The 21,073-nt window shown below is 35.3% G+C and overlaps 1 protein-coding gene across 22 annotated transcripts in view; it reads right to left on the reverse strand.

The window, feature by feature from the left end:
• RAPGEF6 (Rap guanine nucleotide exchange factor 6) overlaps positions 1-21,073 on the reverse strand; it is a 242,046-nt gene that overhangs the window by 22,578 nt on the left and 198,395 nt on the right. For 13 of the 22 annotated variants that reach the window (XM_031953075.1, XM_031953069.1, XM_031953077.1 and 10 more), the window contains 3 exons: positions 14,137-14,328; positions 12,280-12,414; positions 9,997-10,107 (listed from right to left, as the gene is read on the reverse strand). In XM_031953075.1, the coding sequence (XP_031808935.1) occupies positions 9,997-10,107; positions 12,280-12,414; positions 14,137-14,328 (438 nt within the window). Of the gene's footprint in view, positions 1-6,322; positions 10,108-12,279; positions 12,415-14,136; positions 14,329-21,073 lie in introns of those variants that run through there. The other 9 variants (XM_031953076.1, XM_031953070.1, XM_031953074.1 and 6 more) reach the window with 3 other exon arrangements.

The raw sequence follows: 21,073 nt of genomic DNA on the forward strand, positions 1-21,073 counted from the left end.
ACCAAACATCAGCTCCCCTGTCTTCAAGTCTGACAAGTTATTGTCGTCTCTGGATCCCTGACTTTTTAGGCCTTCCTTGCCTCCTTTATGAACTCCTAAAGGATTCTCTCTTAACTGAGCCTTTTTTCTTTTCCCCCAGAAGCTCAAAACTCCTTTGATTCTTTGAAGTCTGTCCCTCCAACACACCTCCCCCCAACTATTCTCTCCTAATTGATTTATTTATCACCGAGAAAGGAGGTAACATATTTGGTGTATTCACACAGAAACATAGTGAAAACTTTTATTCTGAGTGATACTGAGATATACTAACTGTCTATACTACTTTGAACAATGATGCTAAAAGCCTTCCAGGCTGCCTTCGGGAAGTAGTGCCCACAGCAATCCTTGTCTCTGCCACTTGAGGACCTTTGTCTTGATTGACTCTTAATGGTACATGTTCATCATGCTGTGGAAACAGGCCTGAATTCACACCCTACTCAGCACTTCTCCAGACTAGCCAATCTGGAAGTGACTTTTGTTATTCAAGCCTAATCTGACCATCAAACATGTAAACAAACTCAATCCTGCCACTTTTCTACTTGAGGTGGAAAGTGAGAATGAGACTTTAGACCATGGTTGCATAATTTATCTGGATGTCTTGCTTTCTGCCCAGGAAGATCCCCTTAGAAAGTCAGACTTTGACTGGTATACTGATGGATCCTTCCTCAGAAATAAGGAAGAAGAATTAGTTGGTAATGGCATCACCACTGCCACAGATGTCACTGAAGCTTCATCACTACCTGATTCTATTCAGCACAAGTGAACTTGAGACAGTAACAAGAGCTTGTGAATTAGGAAAAGGAAAAAGGATTAATATCTACATTAACATCTGTCCATTAAAAAATCAGAAAAAGGTCTTGTCTATTAGACTGCTTACTGCTTCCCCAGGCTATAGCAGTAATTAAAATTCCAGAGTATAGCGGAGAAAACAGCATTCATGTCCAAGGAAATGATTTGTCTGACCAAGTAGCTAAAATCACAGCTTTAACTCCCTGAATTCCTATAGCAGAAGTCCCTAAGATAACTTAAGACTTTGCCCCATTGGTACAGCCTTAACATGTCCATTTCACCCCAGATGATCTGCCATCTCTTAGTCTAACTAAAGAAAAATTGCTACAGCTCAGAAGAGAATGCATATCACAAAGCAAGAAAAGTTTCAGAACGAGGGATGTAAACTTAATAAGACGACAGGATTATGGGTTGATCCAAATGGAAATGTAGTAGTCTCTAAGAACCCCCTTCCTATGATAAAACATCTTTATTCACGCAGCCATTAGAAACCTGTTAATTGGTGAAATTAGCCCAAAAATCTTGTTGGGAGAACTTTCACAGGGTTGCTGTCACTATCTATGGGATATGTCCCACCTGCCCCCAGGCACAATGCATCCAAATTCTTTGAAGTCAGTTTCCTCTCCCAGATGCACCCTTTGAAACCTGGCAGATCGACTTCATTCAATTGCCATCTGCCCATGGTTACAAACACGCTTTGGTTATGATCTGTATGTCTTGGCGGTAGATGAAAGTGTTCCCTGTCATACTGCCAAAGGGGGAGGTACCTAAAGAAATACATAGGGATAGAAATACCCATTTCACAGGAGCTTCAATTAGCTAAGCAGCTTTCATCCTGGGCAATCACTCAGCACCTCCATTGTGACTGGAGAGTCATCAGGGATGGTTGCAAGAATGGGATACTTAAAACCTCCTTTGATAAGTTCTCTGAAGAGCTAGGTATCCCAAAGCCCTTCCTTTAGCCTTACCAAGTTTAAGATCCAGATCATCTGGTTCCCATAATCTCAGTCCTTATAAGATAGTAACAGGACACCCAATGCCACTGTATCTGTGAATGGGAAGCACAGCAACTAAAGGCTCCCTTTAACAGCAATGTATTGAACTGGCTCAGAAAATATCAGACTTACCAATTTATCCCATTCTTTAATAATCTCAACTGAGGCTCAGACCCTAATCCAACCTGGTGATTGGATCTACTGGAAATGCCATCTCCAAAAGCACTCTTTGCAGCCACAGTGGAAAGGGCCCTTTGGAGTTCTGCTCACCACCCCCACTGCACCCAAACTCTGGGAAGTGGAGTCCTAAATCCACCTGTCACATCTTAAAAGGCAAATATAATCTACCTTAATTACAGACCCTATAGATGATCTGACCTTGAAAATCAAACAGGGTCTGAAGCAGCTGACATTTGAGGTAGGTAAGTGTTCCCAAGACCTCTGGGATGAGAAGCAGCCAACAGCAAATGTAGACAGCTATACCCGAGAAACTGGACATAGGCTGAAGGTTTACACTCATTCTATGAACCAAGTCATTCCTTTCTTGTTACTATAATAGTCTCTGGCCTCGCATTTTCCAAAATGATCATTCTACTCCTAATCCCTTCACTCCAATGAAAAGGCATATATGCTTCACCCCCACTTAGGGGCCCAATAGGATGTTTCTCTGAAATGCTTAACTTAAGTAATTGTAGGGCATATTATTTGAGGTCCCAAACCCTTGTTTGCCATTACCATACCACTAGAAGCCTGGATCCAGGCTAACCCTAACTCCAAAAGGAGGGTTCTATTTTAATGGTCCTTTGAGGCAGCATGCTCCCAAAACTCCTGAATCTCCCCAAACTAAGAAGCCACTTAGTCTTAGTCTGCTTCACAGAATAGTAGCTTATTATGTAAAGGGAACAGCCAGTGCCCCCATCATTACTTCTATCCTCCTCACAACACTACCTACAGTAGTCCCTAAGAAGGAAAACTACCCATGAGAAAAAACATACTACCCAAGAACTAATCGACTTAATATCAAGTTTTAATATATCAGACCCTTACCTAGAGCATCCATTACACTCTAGGGTTTCTCTGGAAAATGAAGTTCTACTCTGCATTCAGGGCAAAAGTGGCATATGGGCCCTCATCTTAGATCACAAAATACCATGCAATCCAATTTTACCTTTATTCTGAATTCTGCATGGGTTGCTTTCCTAAATGTTTCACTTGATTCCTCTGGCCACTTCCTGCCCTCAAAGATTTCTCTGGATAGAACTGAAGCATCTCCTGACAATGCAAAAGCCCCTTGTAACATGAGGAATGCAGCACCCTGCCCCAACAAATCAGGCATTAGACTTCTGATCTTTGCCCACAAAAAGGCAACTGTAAAGGCATCTATTTTATTTCTGGGTTGACATGGGAATCCCACAAAGGCTTTTTTGGTCCATAATAATTCCAGGGCTAAACATCCATGCCTGCACTGCACTCTGAATTTCACTCACTCTGGGATTCATCCTCTGATACTTTTGACTTTGAATTGTCTCCTTCCACAGGATGTCCATATGTAGTTCTACACTATATCACAGTCTTCTTCCCTTCTGGGAAGGCTTCTGTATTGTTATCTACACTATCCCAAAGTTGTCACTATTTTCAGGGAACCACTCCACTTAAGTTCCTCTTCAGTTCTCATGTTCCTCCATCAGCAATAGAGGCTTGTTTTCTTGTCCACTGTGGCCCTATTGGCATCTGTTATCGGATCCCTAAATAGTACCACAGCCACCTTTGATATGCTGTACTTAAATGTCAAGAACCTCTCAGCAGCGCTAGCCATAGGCCTGGAGTGTACAGGGAAGTTTGTCACCAACCTCTAAACATAAGTTGATTCATTTTCCCTCGTGATACTCCAAAACCATAGGGTACTGGACACCCTAATAACCAAAAAGGTGGAGGGTGACCCATAGCATCCTCACTGGGAAGAAAATGTTTCTATGTCAATCAAACTTCTCATAGAGAGGAAGACTTCAGTGCTCTAAACAAGCCAGCCAAAGATTTATGGGTCAAAGTCAAAGAATAGGGGTCAAAACATTCTGAAGAATATCTTCCCCTTACCTCTCTTTGATCTCCTCTCCCGGTTGCCTGAAAATTTTGATAGAATTCGCCTGCCCTCCCTGCATTCATGTCTCTCTTAATTTGCCTTGCTATCTATCGTGGCATTTGCTTTGTAACTCATTTATTTTTACATAAAATCAAAATCATATTTCAAATTAACATCTCATCAAAAATACTATTATGGCTGACATATAGTTTCTCTATTTTTCTCTTTTGATGAAATCTATTTTAACTTTAATTCTGAGATTAATTATTGTCCCTGCTTTAACCTAATAAATTCTACTCCTGATCTTTATGTTCATCTCTTGTTTCCTATCCTTCTTTACTTTTCTTTACCTGTCCTCTAGCCTTCCAATTACTTAACCTATACTCCACCCCCATCCCTTCTTTGTTCTCTCCCCCCCATCCTTTTCTTCCCTCTTGATCCCTTTCTCAGTGAGTAAAAATGACTATGCTTTTCACAATTATCAAAGAGATAATGTATAATGAATATACTAATAATTTAAAATTTTCAGAATTGCCTTTTCTGGCTTGGGAGTCGAGTCTTGCAATGCAGCTTGAAATGATCAATAAATTCTTGACAACTCTCTACTGTGTATTTTAAGTGAATAAAAGATTGTAGAACCTGTTCCCATAACAGAACTCTGGTCCTGTCCCCTCCACCAAGTAATGACCCAGATGATCTGAAATGAAAACTTAATTTGGTTTTCCCACAGAACCGGACAACTCAGATAATCCTGCTCTTGTGGGCTTGTCATAGGAAAACACTTGGGCCTTGAAATTGAGTATATTGTAATCTACCTTTCCCCTCCCTTCCCATTTATGATTTGTGTATAAAATCTCTACCTTTCCTGCAATAGGAGGTGGTCTCCGCCCAGGAGAAATTTCAGTTTTCAAATTTTATTCCTTACTCTGAAAGTGATTAATTAAACTGCTATTTGATCTCTAAAATCTCTTGGATCTGCTTTGCGAGGCACCAGCTACCCAGTTTAGAAACCAAAACAATAAAAATTTGGTTAGCTTATTTCCGATAGCAGAAGGTCACTTTGTTCACATCCTTCTCTAATTTTCAGTCTCTCCCTCTCTAGATGTTTCTTCCTTAAGGCCTACAAACCTAAAAAAAAAAAATCACGATTCCACTATCCCTTCAAGCCAATGTCCTCAAACTCTTTTCCCTTTCATAGTCAAAAATCTTAGCTAAAACTAGGATTATTCATCAACTCTATTTCCACCTCTCATTCAGTTCTTAATCTTTTGGAATTCAGTTCTTAATCCTGACTTCTGTTAGTTAACTAAAAATGCTCTAAACAAAGTTACTAATCATTTCTTAATTACCAGATACAATTCTCTTTTCTCAGTTCTCATCTTTCTTGACCTCTCTGCAACATTTTAACATCTATGTTTCACACTTTCCTCCTGGAAATTTTCTATTTGGGCTTGTCACTGTTCCCTCTTGTTTACAGTGTCTTCAATATCCTTTGCTGAATCCTCACATATGTTCCCATCCATTTATTACAAATGCATCCTTTTAAAGCTCTGTCCCGGTTTCTTCTGTCTTCCTCTCCCTCTCTCTGCCCCCTCTACTCCTTTCTCCCTTCTTCCTTCCCTCTCTGATGTCTATTTAGATGACTCCCCAATTCTTAGATACTATCTATGAACTTCAGCTCCAAACACTTAACTACTTATTGTAACTTCTGAAATGTGTATAGTATAGGCATCTCAAATCTGACTTCTAAATAGAATTCATTATCTTTTTCTTCCCCAACATCTACAGTGGTTAGAGATCTAAGCTCATAGATAGACAGACAATACCTCATTATTTGGCCTCAGACTAGCTCTATGACCGAAGGAAAGTCACTTAACTCATTTGCCTTGGTTTCCAAGATGAGAAATAAATACAACCTATCTTACTTGGTTATTCTAAGCAACAAACAAGATACCATTTCCACAAATCACTTAACACAATGCCTGGCACAAAATTGGTGTTTAATATATGCTTGTTCCCTTCTCTCCCCTTCCAGTGATTCAGCTGAGTAATCTTAAGAGCCATTCTCAATTCCTTACTCTGCTTTATTCCCAACACTCCCAACATTTAGTTACTTAACCAATCTCAAAATTCCTACCTCTAGGAAATATCATATTTTTCCTTCTCTTCCCATAAGTTGGCCTCAAGTCTCTCTCTTCTGCCATCCTTCATCTATAGAACTGCCAAAATGGTGTTCCTAAAACATAGATCTGTCTGACCATGTCATAAGAAAGCTCAATGTGTCCCTTCTGGCTTTAGGATAAACTTTTCCCTTCACAATTTGATTCTAGTCTACCTTTCCAGTCTTTTTTTTTTTTTGGGGGGGGGGGGGGGGGCGGGGGCTGAGGGTTAAGTGACTTGCCCAGGGTCATAGCTAGGAAGTGCTAAGTATCTGAGGCCAGATTTGAATAGTCCTCCTGACTATGCACTACGCCACCTAGTTGCCCCTGAATTTCTGAATCTCCCCAGCTGCTAGTTTATCACCCCAATCCTAAACCTATCATTTTAAATATGTGTGTAATTTAAATTTTTAAAAACTATTTTTATCTACTGTGTTTGCTATTGTTCACTCTTTCCCCTACACAATGTAAACTCCTTGAAGGCATAGATTTTTGTTTCTGTTTTTATATATCCAATGCTTGGCACACAGAAGGCACATTATCATTTACAAAAGTCATTTGATTGACTTGCTTTCTTTCTACTTTGCAATGTAGTTTGTCCAGGCCGGATGATGAACATGTTGAAGTTAATTAGGTGTTCTCTTATCATCCCTTATTTATCTGAGGTTTCACTTACCTATTAATCAATTCTGTGCTATCCTTAGTACAAATAAATGAAATCCTGTGTTGTCAAGTAGAACAGGTCACATCTACATGATCTCAAACTTTAGCCATCCCAGATTCCCTTAGCAGATGTGTCTGTTTAGACCAGCATGACAAAAAGAAGCGTAAGGTTGGGTAAAGTCAGTCAATGAAAAGCCAAGAACATATTAATCAAGGGTCATGAAACCCAAGGAATAAAAAGGGCAATGCCAAAACTCCAGCATATTCTATAACAAAATTTGAGTTAGAAATTCATGTGCTAAGAAACTTAATGTTTATATTTATCAGAGCATATAAGCATTCAACCAAAACCAAAATAAAACATCCACAAACCCTAAACAATAGTCATTCAATTTTTCCAAAAGAAATAATATTGAATTCTATTTATTCTCCCATATTTTTTCATGTTTTTAGTCCATTTTCTTAAGTCAATGTGAATTTCTGGCATGGAGACAGGAAAACAATGTGGCAGACTAAAATTAGCAGGAAACTAAGGTAGTGACCATCTACTCCTCCACTCATGAATATGTAATCTAAAGAAAAAAAAGAATGTGTTCTTATACAAATCTAGTGTCCCAAGGGGGAAGTGAATTTAGGATACTCTGTTGAAGTCTGGTTAAAACCATAAAGTTTTTCTAGGACAAATGATCATTCTTCTATGTGGATTCATTCAATGAAAAAAACAATCTTATTCATTTGGAGATATTCAGTGCACCCACATAAAAATTAATACTTTAACAGAAGATAGAGCTTTAATTATTGTACAATTGCTATCATTTTAGAAAAAAGGAGAGAAAAAGCAACTTAATAATAAAAGGGTTATCAATTAAAAACTAAACATCTATAGCCAATCATCTAAAGTATGTGTGCTATGCTCACAAAGGGGAATGGGCCACAGTATGATGATATCAGAATAAATATGTTTCCAATTGTAGAAAAGAAATTCAAAGTACAGGCCTAATAAAAAGTGAGTCAGCAACAATCTCTCATTGTGCAAAGAATTGCACTCTTACATACTGAATGATATGAGATTTAGTTTTTAAAAAATCTGACAGACTTGTAGTCCCCCCTCCAACAAAAAATTTTCAAAGTACTATATCCATGATATTGATATAACAGTAGCTAGCACTGACTTGCTATTATTATAGAATAATCATGGACACAACTAATACACAATTTGTATAACTCAGTATCCAAAAATCAATTATGGCAAATATTAAATCACTGGTTCTTAAATCACAAGTCTAAATCAAATAAACTTATATAAAATTACTTGATCTATTGGGATAATTATTTTCAAATTCAAACATGAAAAAGGAAAGCTACTAACTTTTTTATTCCATCAGGGATTATTTTGGTTACTACATTCATGGTTATTTTACCTCAAAATCAACAGATTACAGTTTTGTTGGTTTGGTTAAGTCATCATAATCATTGTAAATCATACATGAAAAGAATGGAAAATGTTTTCAAAATGACTTTTAAAAGTAGCGCCTCAAAACATTGCAAAGGAAGAAACCTCTTCAAGCCTATAATTCTTCCTAATAACAATTTAAATTTATCTTTAGGATGAGGACATACAGTGTCATTCTTCATTTCTCCCCAAGTTTGGGGAACAATTTTACAGACACATCAAAATTATTTAATACTTCTAAATAATTACTGACAAATGAAATTTTCAAATAAAATTGATTTAGTTCTTTTTATATTCATATATGAAATCAGAGGAAACAATGACTTAAGTAATCTTATGTTTTATATGAGAGATTTCCTCAGAGAGGAAATTACCAATGGCACTGTCAGAATTAGAATCTAGATTTTCTGGTAACTAATCCATGGCTTTCCCTTTTCTTAAACAAGAAAGAATTAAACAACCTCTTTAAGACCTACCTGAAAAAATCTTTTTTTCAATCCTAGTATCTGAATGAGATTACAGCACTTCAAGGAAAATTTTATAAGTTTTATAAATATATATGTGTATATACATATATATAGTATTAAATATACATAAATATATAAAGTATTATCTATCATTCCCCTTACTCACTGTATTCTTCTGAAGATATATCTTACTTAGGATGTTCTCCTTAATTACCTGAAATTTTTAATCTATTAAACAACAGATCTATTAAACATATTAAAGATACTCAAATAGAGGGAGGACAAGAGTAAAAGCAAGTAAAGCAAATATTTTTCTAATTGGTTCCCAAAAGTTAATTTTAAATAATAAATCATCATCTGGTTAGTCTCAAGGAAATATGATTGTGAACAAATTTAAAAGTAGAAATCATTTGCTAACTATATCACTGATATTTGGGAACTTATTAAGAAGGAATTTGGTTTTCTGAAAATTATTATTAGGATTAAATAACTTCCACATCCTATATCAATTATGTTGCTGCATGTAGGACAGAAAATATAAAAAGTCTGCCAGAGTAAATATTATCTTAATATATTAATAAAACAGCATGTGAAAATATGGCATTTTAATTCCAGATTTTTATTTTTTATTGCTACAGAAATTCTAACCTTAGCACTAACATGGACTAATAATAAAATATTCACAAGTGCAATTTCTTTTTGCCTAGACTTTCTTTATGAACAAAGAATGTAAACTATTAAGAATTTACATTCATATTAATAATAAAATAATAAATAATGAAATAAATTCAACTCTAAGATAAAATAAATAACAAAATAAATAAATGTTTTTAAATCACATCTTAGAGTGTCTTCCTTCTTCTAGGCTTCAACGGCAAACAAAACCAGTTGAAAGGGTCCCTGGAGTGGCTAGCTGTGTTGGAGTTGTCCCTTTCTTTTTCATCCCTGATGAAATATCCTTCATTATTAGCCTTTTCCTTTCCAGAGCTCTCTGGGTCTTGGATGGTATCTGCAGTCTCTTCCCTTAACTCTAGTCTCTCCCTCGATGGGGTCCTTTCCCTAAATCTTCTAAATACAGAAGTTATTCTCTTTCTGGTTGTGCTCTCACAATCTGGCCTGTTTCTAGTTTCCTCTGTGGCATTCTCCATCCTGTCTGTTGCTTTTTTGTCTCTAGTTTCCTCAGGGGCATTCTGGATTCTGTCTGTTTTTTTGTCTCTAGTTTCCTCAGTGATATTCTCGATTCTGTCTGTTTTATTGTCTCTAGTTTCCTCAGTGGCATTCTCGATTCTGTCTGTTCTTTTGGCTGTACTGTTAATAATCTGAAGGATTTTCTTTTGCAAGTAAATCCCACCTATTCCGTAGTTTCGAGGGCCACTGGTCTTGGTGCTGGTTTCACTGGTAAGACATGAGGAGGACCCATAAAGGTGTAGCTGGCTGCCATGATCAGAACTGATATTGTCAACTAGAAGGAAATATGCAAAAACTCTCACTTGGTCAATTAATTTTTTTCAATTGAATTTGTCTGACATCTATAAAAACACTATCATTTTTATTAAAGCTTAACACTAGATGAATTAAGAAAGTTAGCAATCTACTGTATCAAAGTACTAAAGATAATGTAATACTTGTGTAATTTTACTAAAAGTCAGTACAATGCATAAAAAAATACTTTGACTAAAATAAAATTAGTGCTTTCTTGTGGCTAAAAGCAAGGTAAACGAATACAACAATTTAGAAAAAAAATGAAGATTCTCAGGAAACTAGCAGAAAATTAATTGGAAATCATATGTCACAAGAGAAGTATCCCTTGAAAACTTCAGCAAAATTAATTTGACAAGGACACTTAAGTAAAGCCTCACAAACTCTTCACACAAAGAGAGAGAGAGAGAGAGAGAGAGAGAAAGAGAAAGAAAGAGAGATAGTGTGTGTGTGTGTCAGTCCTCTTAAATTAGATCTTGGGAATAATAAAACACCATAGGTCTTTATAGCTATTTTTTAAAAAGTTTTGGGAAAAAATTTGAGAAGAGATTCTCAAATAATTATTTACTGTGTAGACAATTATAACACCCAATAGGGCAAAATTCTATACATGGATATAAAAAATGAAACCAATCTTTGGTTGGAAATTAATTTTGTGTTCATGCCAATCTATAAAATCATACTCAACAACAGACTATTGAAAGGCATGTGAAATAAATTGAGTCAAATTCTGATCACTATAATGGTGAAAGTAAGGCTTTCCACAAGGAATAAGGAGAAAAATAAGAATTTCTTCTATTTTCCATTTCTCATGACTATGCTGTCAGTCACAGTCAGAGTGATGTTGCTATGAGGTTGTTTTTTTAGAAAAGGTCTGTATAGGGACAGCTAGGTGGCACAGTAAATAGAGCACCACCCCTAAAGTCAGGATGACTTGAGTTCAAATCTAGTTTCAGACACTTAACACATCCTAGCTGTGTGACCTTAGGCAAATTACTTAACCCCAATTGCCTCAGCAAAAAAAAAAAAAAAAAAAAAAAAAAAAAATCTGTATGTTTCAATATTAAAGGTCTCTCTCTTTGTAACAAAAAATGTTTATAACCTCTCCACTAATACCAAGTTCCCTTCAAAAAACTGTCCCTAAGTGGTCACAAGGCTATTACTAGCTGAGGAAAAACTTAAGCATAAGGTCCCCAGTACCTCTTAGATAACAATGAAACAAAATAGTAATAAATAATTGCATTGTATCATGATCCTATTTCATAGAAAAAGTGCTTAGCACATATTAACCTAATTTCATTTGACAATGTTTATTAGTTGACTTTCAATAACCATGGGCTGTTATTTTGCCTAAGTATATATAAACATTATAGGTCTAAAAGGGCTGGTGCAAGAGTCACAGGTATGTGATACACATACACACAGAAAGATAATGCCATTTACAATCTAATGAATAAAACATTTATTAGAAACCACCAAACCTCAATTATTAAGTTGAACAATGGCAAAGCTATGTTTAGACTATTCAAAAATATAACTCAAAAAAAACCCAAATTATTCAAGAACTTTGTGTTTTAAGACGGCAGATTCAACAGTTATTGAACTTATACACATTTGTGAATATATTTATCAAAGTGGTGCTATTTTAAATTTTGTAAATTAATTTAATATTTTAAAGTGGTAGACAACTAAAATCAACTTACTACTTTGTTTCTAATTTTATAGTGATCTAAAAATAATTTTATTAGTGAAAAATACTATTGTTATTTCTTCACAATGAAGTATTTATAAGTAAATAATGTGAAAATGTGACTGATAAAAAGCACCAAGAAATTATATGTATCAAAATAACCAGAACTATGGATTGCATTCTCTTATTTCAATTAAGTTGTGAAAGCCCACAGTTAGGATTTTTGTTTGTTAGTTTATAGTAATGAAACAATATTTTTTTTAAAAAATTTAAAATTTTTAAAATTTTTTTTAAAAATTTATATCAAAAAATTGATATAAGCAAGTAAAAGATTTAAATAATAATAAAAGCTGTACTTCTTCACTAAAAATCTGTGAACCCCAATTCTTTTAATTGAACAGTTCTAGGGAAAAATACGTTGGAATTTTATTAACAAGAGATGTATTTCATGAGATTCTGCCCTACCTTTGCGAGGTGACCCTTGAGGAGATGCAGGAGGGCTTGAATGCAAAGATGATGCCATTGATAAAGTGTCTTCTGCTAGTTTCTTACCACTTACTTCTTCAGACATTCCTAAAATTTTCTGTGGTGCACTAGTACCTGAAATAAAAATGAAAGAATGATTCATGAATAAAATTTCCAAATTTTTATTTGAAATATAACTAAAGCCATGACACAGAATGACTATTATACTTAACTGAAATGTGTAAATGACAAAGGATACTGAATGGTTTGCTAATAGTATACAGAGCTTTTCATCTCTAGGTTTCCAATTAAAATTCAGTTTATGTCAGCAGTGCCCAGAGCTTTACAACTTTTCTTTTTATGGTAGTCCAAGGAAATTTGGTAATCTAAGAGCAATACCCCATCACTTACAAACTAGATACCATCCACAATTTTGTCATTGTTCAGTAACCTTAAAAGAGAAAGAATGGATCCCACAACAAGGTTCTAGTTCTTCTCCTCTTGTCTCTAGGGAAAGTATGTCAAAGATATGTATGTCAGTGGCAAAACGTGGGAAATTGCACTGAAACTACCTGTAATGTTATATTGTATGAATGAACAAAGGAGGCTAGAGAATTGTCAATACAACCCCTTGCATGAGCACAAAATTCATACTGAATGAAGGAAAAAATTAAATAGAAAAAAAATTTATAGAAAATTAGTAGGTAACTAGCAGAGGGAAAGGATGGGAAAAACATATTCCCTACTCCTAAGGGGGTACAGAAAGAATGTCTAATGCTAGCTTTTCTTATTTAATTTCCATATGGAACAGCTCTACGAATGCAGTGAAGAGTCCATTTATTAGAGCTAGAAATATCATGGGATAGGATATCTGTCTTCTGTATTAAACTCTAATGTGTATCACAGGACTTAGAAAAAAGTGAGACCTTGATGATCAAAAGGTCCAGAAAGATTAAGTAATCTAAGGTCACACAAATATAAGGGGTAGAGTTTGAATTTGACCCAGGTTTGCAAATTCCAAAGTCAAAATTCTTCCTACTTTATAGCATGGTTCCTCCCTATTAATCTTTTTTTCAGATGTAGGTAATCAGGAAGTGATTAGTATTTTAGGATTCATATAAAAAAGATCAATTTATTTTGTGCTTCACTGACATATAAACTTGCCACATGATTTTACTACCTTATTCTATATGTTCCCCACAAGCAGCTGTGCAAAGCAATATATGATTAGAAATAAGTCAAACTACAGATATAATGAGTATAGTCCATTCTTTAAAAAAACACATTTTTCTGAATTTCAATCATATAACTTCACAGAATTTAGAGCTAGAAGTTACCACAGGTCATTTAGTCTCTCCGACCTTTCCCCCTTATATGACAAATAAATAAATTAAGGTCCTGAGAAAAGGGGAAATAATTTTTTTTAATCTCATTTGAATTGCTTTTATTAGGATTCAGTGAACAAAGATCTTTTTGACTCTTAACCAAAGTAGATGAAATGGCAAGCATGTATAAAAGCAAGGTTCCAGGCATGCATAAGAATTTAATCAATGTATGAATTGTTAACACTGTAATTTATTCTTCACATTTAGAGAAGTAACAGGTATAATGACAGTAAACCAGTATTACCTAATCAAATTCAGCTCTTTAATATTCTATTATTTCTAAATTTACAAAGACCTCAATTTCTGAATAAGAATAGTGAATATTTCCAAGATATAGTATGAAGGAAGAAATAAAACCGACCTACATATTATGCTAGAACTGAAATTAAAATTCAGATATGGCATGTAAGTAAACAAAAACTCTAACCTCTCAGATTTAAGAGATCTCAAAATGTTAACTACTTATACTCACCGAAGGCAATGTGATCTTTTGTTGGACCCTTTTTCCTGATGGGGTACAAATTAACAGCAGGAACTTGAAGTACTTGGCTCACTCTGTTTGGCTGATGCAAATGGGCTTTTGTGATTTGACCAACTGATCTCATAGGTACTGGAGACATTTCAGATGATTTTGTTGATCGTCTTTCATTTAAATTCTTGGTCACTGTTATGTATAAATAGGAAGTCATCTTGTATTCTAGACTGCAAGATTTATACTCTCACTTAAAACAATAATTACTTTTGAAGAATCTCAAAGTTTAAAGTAACCTCAAAGGCCACAAAGTCCAACTTAGAAAAAGAATCTTCTCTACAACAGCTAGTAAAGTTAAGAATGAAGAAGCATTACCACATACCAATACTGTGGTCTAAATCTATGAAAATAATGTGACGTGGGGCCCTTTGGTCTAGAATCAGATCTTATTTGCACCTTAAGTTATCATTTTATTATAAGAAGCTTGGATTTTAATTTAAAAACATTATTTCAAAGTATTATTGGTTAGGCAATGTAATGAAGGCTACATTTATAGTTTAATTGTCTCAAAAGGAGTTTAACTTTAAAATATAAAATAAGTTTCATTTTTGCATTTTTTTTTCCCTAGGAACCATTACATACACTAAGTACTTTGTGAAATGTTTGCTGCAATATTTAAAAACTGCAAGTAGTTGAAAAAACATGAAATGTAAAAGTTTCACCGTTTTCAATATTACAGTCAGTACATGGAAAATAATTCATCCTTTTAGTGGTGTCTGGTCTTTCATTGTGATACAATAGATATAATTCCAGTAATAGTAATAAAGATTCAACTTCAGAATAATCTAATCTTCCTTTTTTTACCTTCTTTCAAATGCTAAACCAACAGCACTGATGGGTCACTCAATGATGCATAAAATATGGATTATAAGAATTATGCTGGACATTAAGTGGCAAATTGTTTTCAAAGTCTATATACTGGTTTTTAATAATAGGAAAAACCTGAAGAAAATTGAAAATCCATCCCCTGAAGAATGTTTTAACAAATTATGGCATATGAATATAATTTTATTCTTTATATGACTTATGAATTCAGAGCATGGGAAAACTTGAGACAAAGCGAGAAGCCAGAATTTAAAAAGTATGCAAAATGACCACAATAATTTTAAATGAAAATAACACTAAAAGATACAAAAATTTAGATTAAATACAATAACCAATACTGGTTAAAAAGTAAATACTTACAATTTTCTCCTCTCAATAAAGAGGAAGTAGAATAAAGGTAAGAACTTTCAGATGGAAACATATGATGGTTTTTCCTTTGTTAAAAAGGATGGTACAGTGGATACAGTGCTCGGCCTGAGGTCAGGAAGACATTTTCCTTAGCTTAAGTCCAGCCTCAAACACTTACTAGCTGTATGACTTTATTTGCCTCAGTTTTCTCATCAACTGGAGAAGGAAATGGCAAACCCTTCCAGTATCTTTTATAAGAAAAGCCCAAATGGGGTCATGAAGAGTTGGACATGTTTGAAAATGACAGAACAACAACAAATGTATCAAAACTGTACTAACTGCTGGGAATACAAAGAGAGGCAAAAAGAGGATTTCCCTCAAAGCAAAAACCATCAAGGAAATTTTTTTTTAAGAAGAGGAAGATAACATCACTACTAGGCATGAATATCAAAAGAGATTCAGGAAAAAAAAAAAAAGGAAATGACATGACTTATATGTACAAGAATATTTGTAGCAGCTTTCTTCTCAGGTCAAAACTTGGAAACTGAGGGAATGCCCATTAATTGAGGAATGGCTGAATGAATTGTGGTATATAATTGTCAAGAACTATTATTGTTTTATGGGAAATAGTGAGTAGGATGTTCTCAGAAAAAAACCAAACAAACCTGGAAAGTCCTCCATTCACTCAAGAAAAATATACTTTATGCAAAGTAATAACAGTGTTCTAGGATGATCATCTATAAAGGACTCTGTTATTCCCAGCATTACAATGAATGATCCATGACCCTATGAAAAATGTATGATGAAAAATACTCTCCATACTGAGAAGAAACTGTATCTGAATACACAAGATGATTTTTATGGAAATGTTTTGCATGACTTCACGTGTGGTTTTTTTAACTGTGGATGGGGAGAACCTATAACTCAAAAAATTTTAAAACAAATGTAAAAAAATTTGTTTTAAATGTAACTGGGAGAAAATATTAAATAAATCAAAATAAAATAAACATTTGAAAAAAATAAACAAAGAAAAAGACATTTCTGCTATTCTCTTTGCTCCAGGACTTTTGGAACTTTTTGTTTGTTTGTTTTTTAAAGTCTGCAAGCTGTTGCTGCAGGCTACAAAAGCAAAATTAATGTAGTAAGCTTATTCCTCAAAACTCTGCCTACCTAGTCACACAACAAACTTGATGGCAGATGTTATAATCTTTAAGAATTATTTCCTTATGTGTGGGAAAAGGTGAAGAACTTACAGATTCTAAAGTAGATCAAGCCTTATAGGCCTCAGTTTCGGCTTCTCCGGAGTCACGTGATTTTAGATAAGGCCTGGACTATGTGGCTGAAGAAGCTGTACATCACCTTATCTACTACATTCCACTGACCAACTAGGGGAACAATAGACTTATATGACCAATCACAACATATAGAAGGTGGGATTTTGGAGTTCTTTGTCTAAAATGTATAAAAGCTGTAAGCATTTTCAAGGCTCTGGCCCTATCCTGCTGTGAAATTTTGCTCGCAGACCAAGGATGGGATCCGCTTCTCGAGATTCTAATAAACAATTCTGCTTTCTATGAGTGATCTCAGTAGTAGTCAATTTGGGTAGGTCTTTTTGTCCCAAATAGCTGGGGGCTCGTCCGGGATGGAGTCTTTGGGGGAGATGGCTGTGTGCACCCCAGACAGGGATAGGCGCCGACGGAGCAGTTTTCTCCATGGTCTCTGGCTCTGGGTATGCAGCTTCCCTCCCTCTTAGATAATGACCCAAGGCAGAGTTACTTAGAGGAAGCAGAATTGAAGAAAAGACAACAGACAAGTCCTGACAGCCAGCACAGTCTAGAAGATCTACGCATAGCTTGAGAGGTAAGTGCAAGTCGGAGCCTGGGGGTCTATTGGCCGAGGAAGAGAAAAGCTCTCTAAAAGAACTGGAGGACTGCTCAGACCCCAAGAAAAGGACTTTTGAGAGCACTCTCAGGTGACTGTTGGTGTGAGGGTGACCTACACCAGTACTGATCACAGTCCAAAGTTGTGTGTGTGGATAAGGTGCAGGGAATTCCGACCAATAGTCCCCTTGGGAATTGGTTAAATAACTGGGACAATATCCCAAAGTACAAAGAGAAAAGTCAAAAGAAGTTGATTAAATACTGCTGCTTTGTTCTGGGAGGACCTCCCCCCAAAACCTGGACCGAGTCCAAGGTGGTAGAAGCAGTCCAAGAATTTATCAGGACGTTATATAGAGAATTCAAGGAAAATAAAGCTCTGTGTCTGTGTGTGTATGTTTGTCTGCTTTGCATTCTGTTCTGTGTTAAAAGTTAGCAAGCTCCTAAGAGATAAGAATTCAGCCTCTGTGTTGCAGGCTTAGAAAAATATCAGGCTAAATTGTAGGGAGAAGGGGGAAGAGGAGAAGATGGGGAAAAATAAAAACATAGATTGAAAGTCTGGAAAGTTATGAGAAAATAGAAGAACAGTGGCTATCACTCCTGTAAACAAGGAGCCTGTTATCAGAAAAAAAAATTCTCAAGGTAAAGCAGGGATTGGTGCTTAACTCTTTCCTAGCTTACTAAAGAAAAGAAGTTTGAATGGAATATCTAGGTAGATTTTAGGAAATTTCACAAACTAAAGTACTTGTTAATTTTAAAATAACTTTAAATTGCTATGTGTGTTAAGACTGGAAATAGAAAATTGCAGATATTGGAAGAGAGGAATAAAAATAGAGTAAGAGAGGTAAATAGTTGAACACAGGGGAGCTCTGATCTGTTGGACTTGTGGGGAAACTAGGCATATTTCTTAAAAAAAAAAAAAAAAAAAAATTTCCCAGGAGAAGAAACAAAAATCATTATTAGCAAGTTTGCTTTCATGGAATTAGAGAACAGAAAGTTTAAGAAGGCTAAACTGGATAATTGTTTGTCTGCAACATTTGATTAAGAGTTTTGGGAACTTACTGTATTTTAAAGAGGTACTATAATTTTGAAATTGAAATTGAAATAATTTTGAAATTATTCTACTGTTGCCTTGCACATGTTAGATTTATTAAGAGGATAAAATCTTAAGAATTGTTCGAATATTGGGGCCTTTACAACAGAAGAGAAAAACTTTTTTTTTGCCTTATTGTTTGGTTGGACTTCAAATTAAAATATAGGATATTAAACAAAATGCCGGTAGCTTACTTTGGGGGGCGGGTCATGTTTGTATCTCCCTATGTAACTGTTATATTGCTTTTTAAAAATATTGAGTAATTTGTAAACTATATTATGAGTTTTATGAAATTTGGTTCAAACTTAATTGTGAATCTTGAAGTTTAAAGTTTTTTTTTTTTTTTTAAAGGTAATTTAAAGACAAGGGACAAGAGAGATTGATTTACAAAAGCAATTATTGGTTTGGGAGTGTTTAAAGTATATCAGAGAAGGTTTGAGCAAGTAGGCATTGGGAGGAGAGAGACAGAGAGATGGGACAGGAGAATGAAAGTGATTTAAGAAGGATTGATTAGTGGGAGCAAATGATTTTAAGAAGAAATCAATGGGAAAAAGAAGGAACTGGTTGGAAAGGATATTCACAAAGAGACGTCTGTAAGACGGGAAGTGTTTTTGCAGGGGGAGAGCATCAGTGGAAAGGTGCAGCCACTTTTGGCTGAAGAAAGCAAACTGATTTAAAGGGACACCCCGCTCTTACAAGATGTTAATTGATTGAACATTTGTTTCTTTAGATATATAATGGTTTTCATGTTTAAAGAATATGATCAGAAATGTGATATATAGTTTGAAAGGGTTATTTCAAAAAAGTTTAATTCATGTTTTTTAAGAATTTTTCAGATTCTTTTATGTAAAAATAGAAGTTTCAATTAACTGTATTGATGCCAATTATTTAAAGGGACTCCAAGGATAATAGTTTTGGCCTCTGTCCTTTTGAGAATGTTTTTGTGATGGACAATATGTAGTTTGGGATTTTTCTGTGTATTGGGTATTAAAAAAAAAAAAAAAAAAAAAGCAAAATGATTGATATAATATTCAATTTATGGAACATCTACTTGGGTATATAAGAATTGTGTTAACATTCTGGGATAAATTTCTTATTGCTAAAAGTCTTACAATGTGGAGATGATCTTCTTGTGGCAGGAAGGAAACAGAGTGACCTTGTCCAAGTCACTATCAATTTGTTAAATTATTTAGGAACACAGGGACTGGTAATTTCTTAAGACAAATTACAATTTGTGAAATGTGAGGTAAAATATTTAGGTCATTATATAAGTGAAGGGAAAAAAAGTTAGATCCTGTAAATTACTTGAGGGAAAGAATGGAAACAGTAAAGGTAAGGGATTGGCACACAGGGCATTGGCCATTGAAATTTTGACTAATCTTATGTTACCAAAGAATGTTGCAGTGATTCATGTGCAGGGGCACCAAAGAGATTCATTTGAGACAAGGGGAAACTGCTTTGCGGATGAGGAAGTGAAATGGGCTGGAGAAAAGGAATCTGTGACTATGGGGGGAGATGATGGTGCTAATACTGGTATTTCTGCCTCAAATGTCTCCACCTTCCTTTACCCCAGAAGAGAAGCAGGAAATCCAAAGCCTTGGTGCTCAGGAGGATACAGAGGGGCACTGGCTCCTCCCTGAGGGCAGAGAGGTACTGACCATATCAGGTATGAGACATATACTCCAACATTTACATCAGGGCAGTCTTTGGAGTGTCCAAGACCTGTGTGATGCAGTGCTGACTAAGTTTGTGTTACCAGCTTGTACACAATAGCAGGCTACTGGCCAGCAGGTGTGCTGTTTATCAGAGGAAAAATAGGGCAGCCCAATGACAAGTCCAACAAGGAGGAAGGCCCTCTGGTATCAAGCCTTTCCAAAGCATAAAGGTGGACTTTACCAAGCTGCCAATGCAATCAGTGGTATTATTCTGTTGTCACTATGTTTACCCTTTATAATTCATTGGTAATAAGAATAGTTCAAAGATCATTGTGAAGAATCTTACAGAGGATGCCACTAAAAATGATGATTTTAGAGAAAAAGGGATGGGAGGCAGTAGCAGGGGATGATCCAGATGAGGAGATTAACAAGCAATGCGTAGAGATGTTAATCGAATTTGACCACAATGTTAGTTCTTCATGAGGAAATATATGTACAAATATATTTATGAATAAAAGGGGGGACTGTGTGGGAAAAGGTGAAGAACTTGGAGATTCTAAATTAGATCAAGCCTTTATGAGCCTCTGTTTTGGCTTCTCCGGAGTCACGTGATTTTAGATAAGGCCTGGACTACGTGGCTGAAGAAGCTGTACATCACCTTATCTACTACATTCCACTGACCAACTAGGGGAACAGTAGACTTATGTAACCAATCACAACATATAGAGGGTGGGATTTTGGAGGTTCTTTGTAATAAATAATTCTGCTTTCTATGAGTGATCTCTGTAGTAGTCAATTTGGGTAAGTTTTTGTCCCAAACACTTATGTTTTTTTAAAAAAATTATTAAAATCTCCCCTAAACAACAACAAAAAAACCTTCCCAAAACAAAAAAACTCAAAATACTAGTTCCTCAACAGAACTATTTTTCTGCTATAAAAGCAATTCATCCTGGAATGTTTTGCTTTATCTGCTGAGGTTAATTCAACTGTTTATAGATAAAGGCTATGGTAAACATTACTGATGCTATGAATTAGAAAGGTATAGGCTAAGGAAATTTCCAAAAGAGTTGTCACTGAAC

This window comes from Sarcophilus harrisii, chromosome 2, assembly GCF_902635505.1.
Source record: "Sarcophilus harrisii chromosome 2, mSarHar1.11, whole genome shotgun sequence".
In the NCBI taxonomy this organism is placed as follows: Eukaryota; Metazoa; Chordata; class Mammalia; order Dasyuromorphia; family Dasyuridae; genus Sarcophilus; species Sarcophilus harrisii.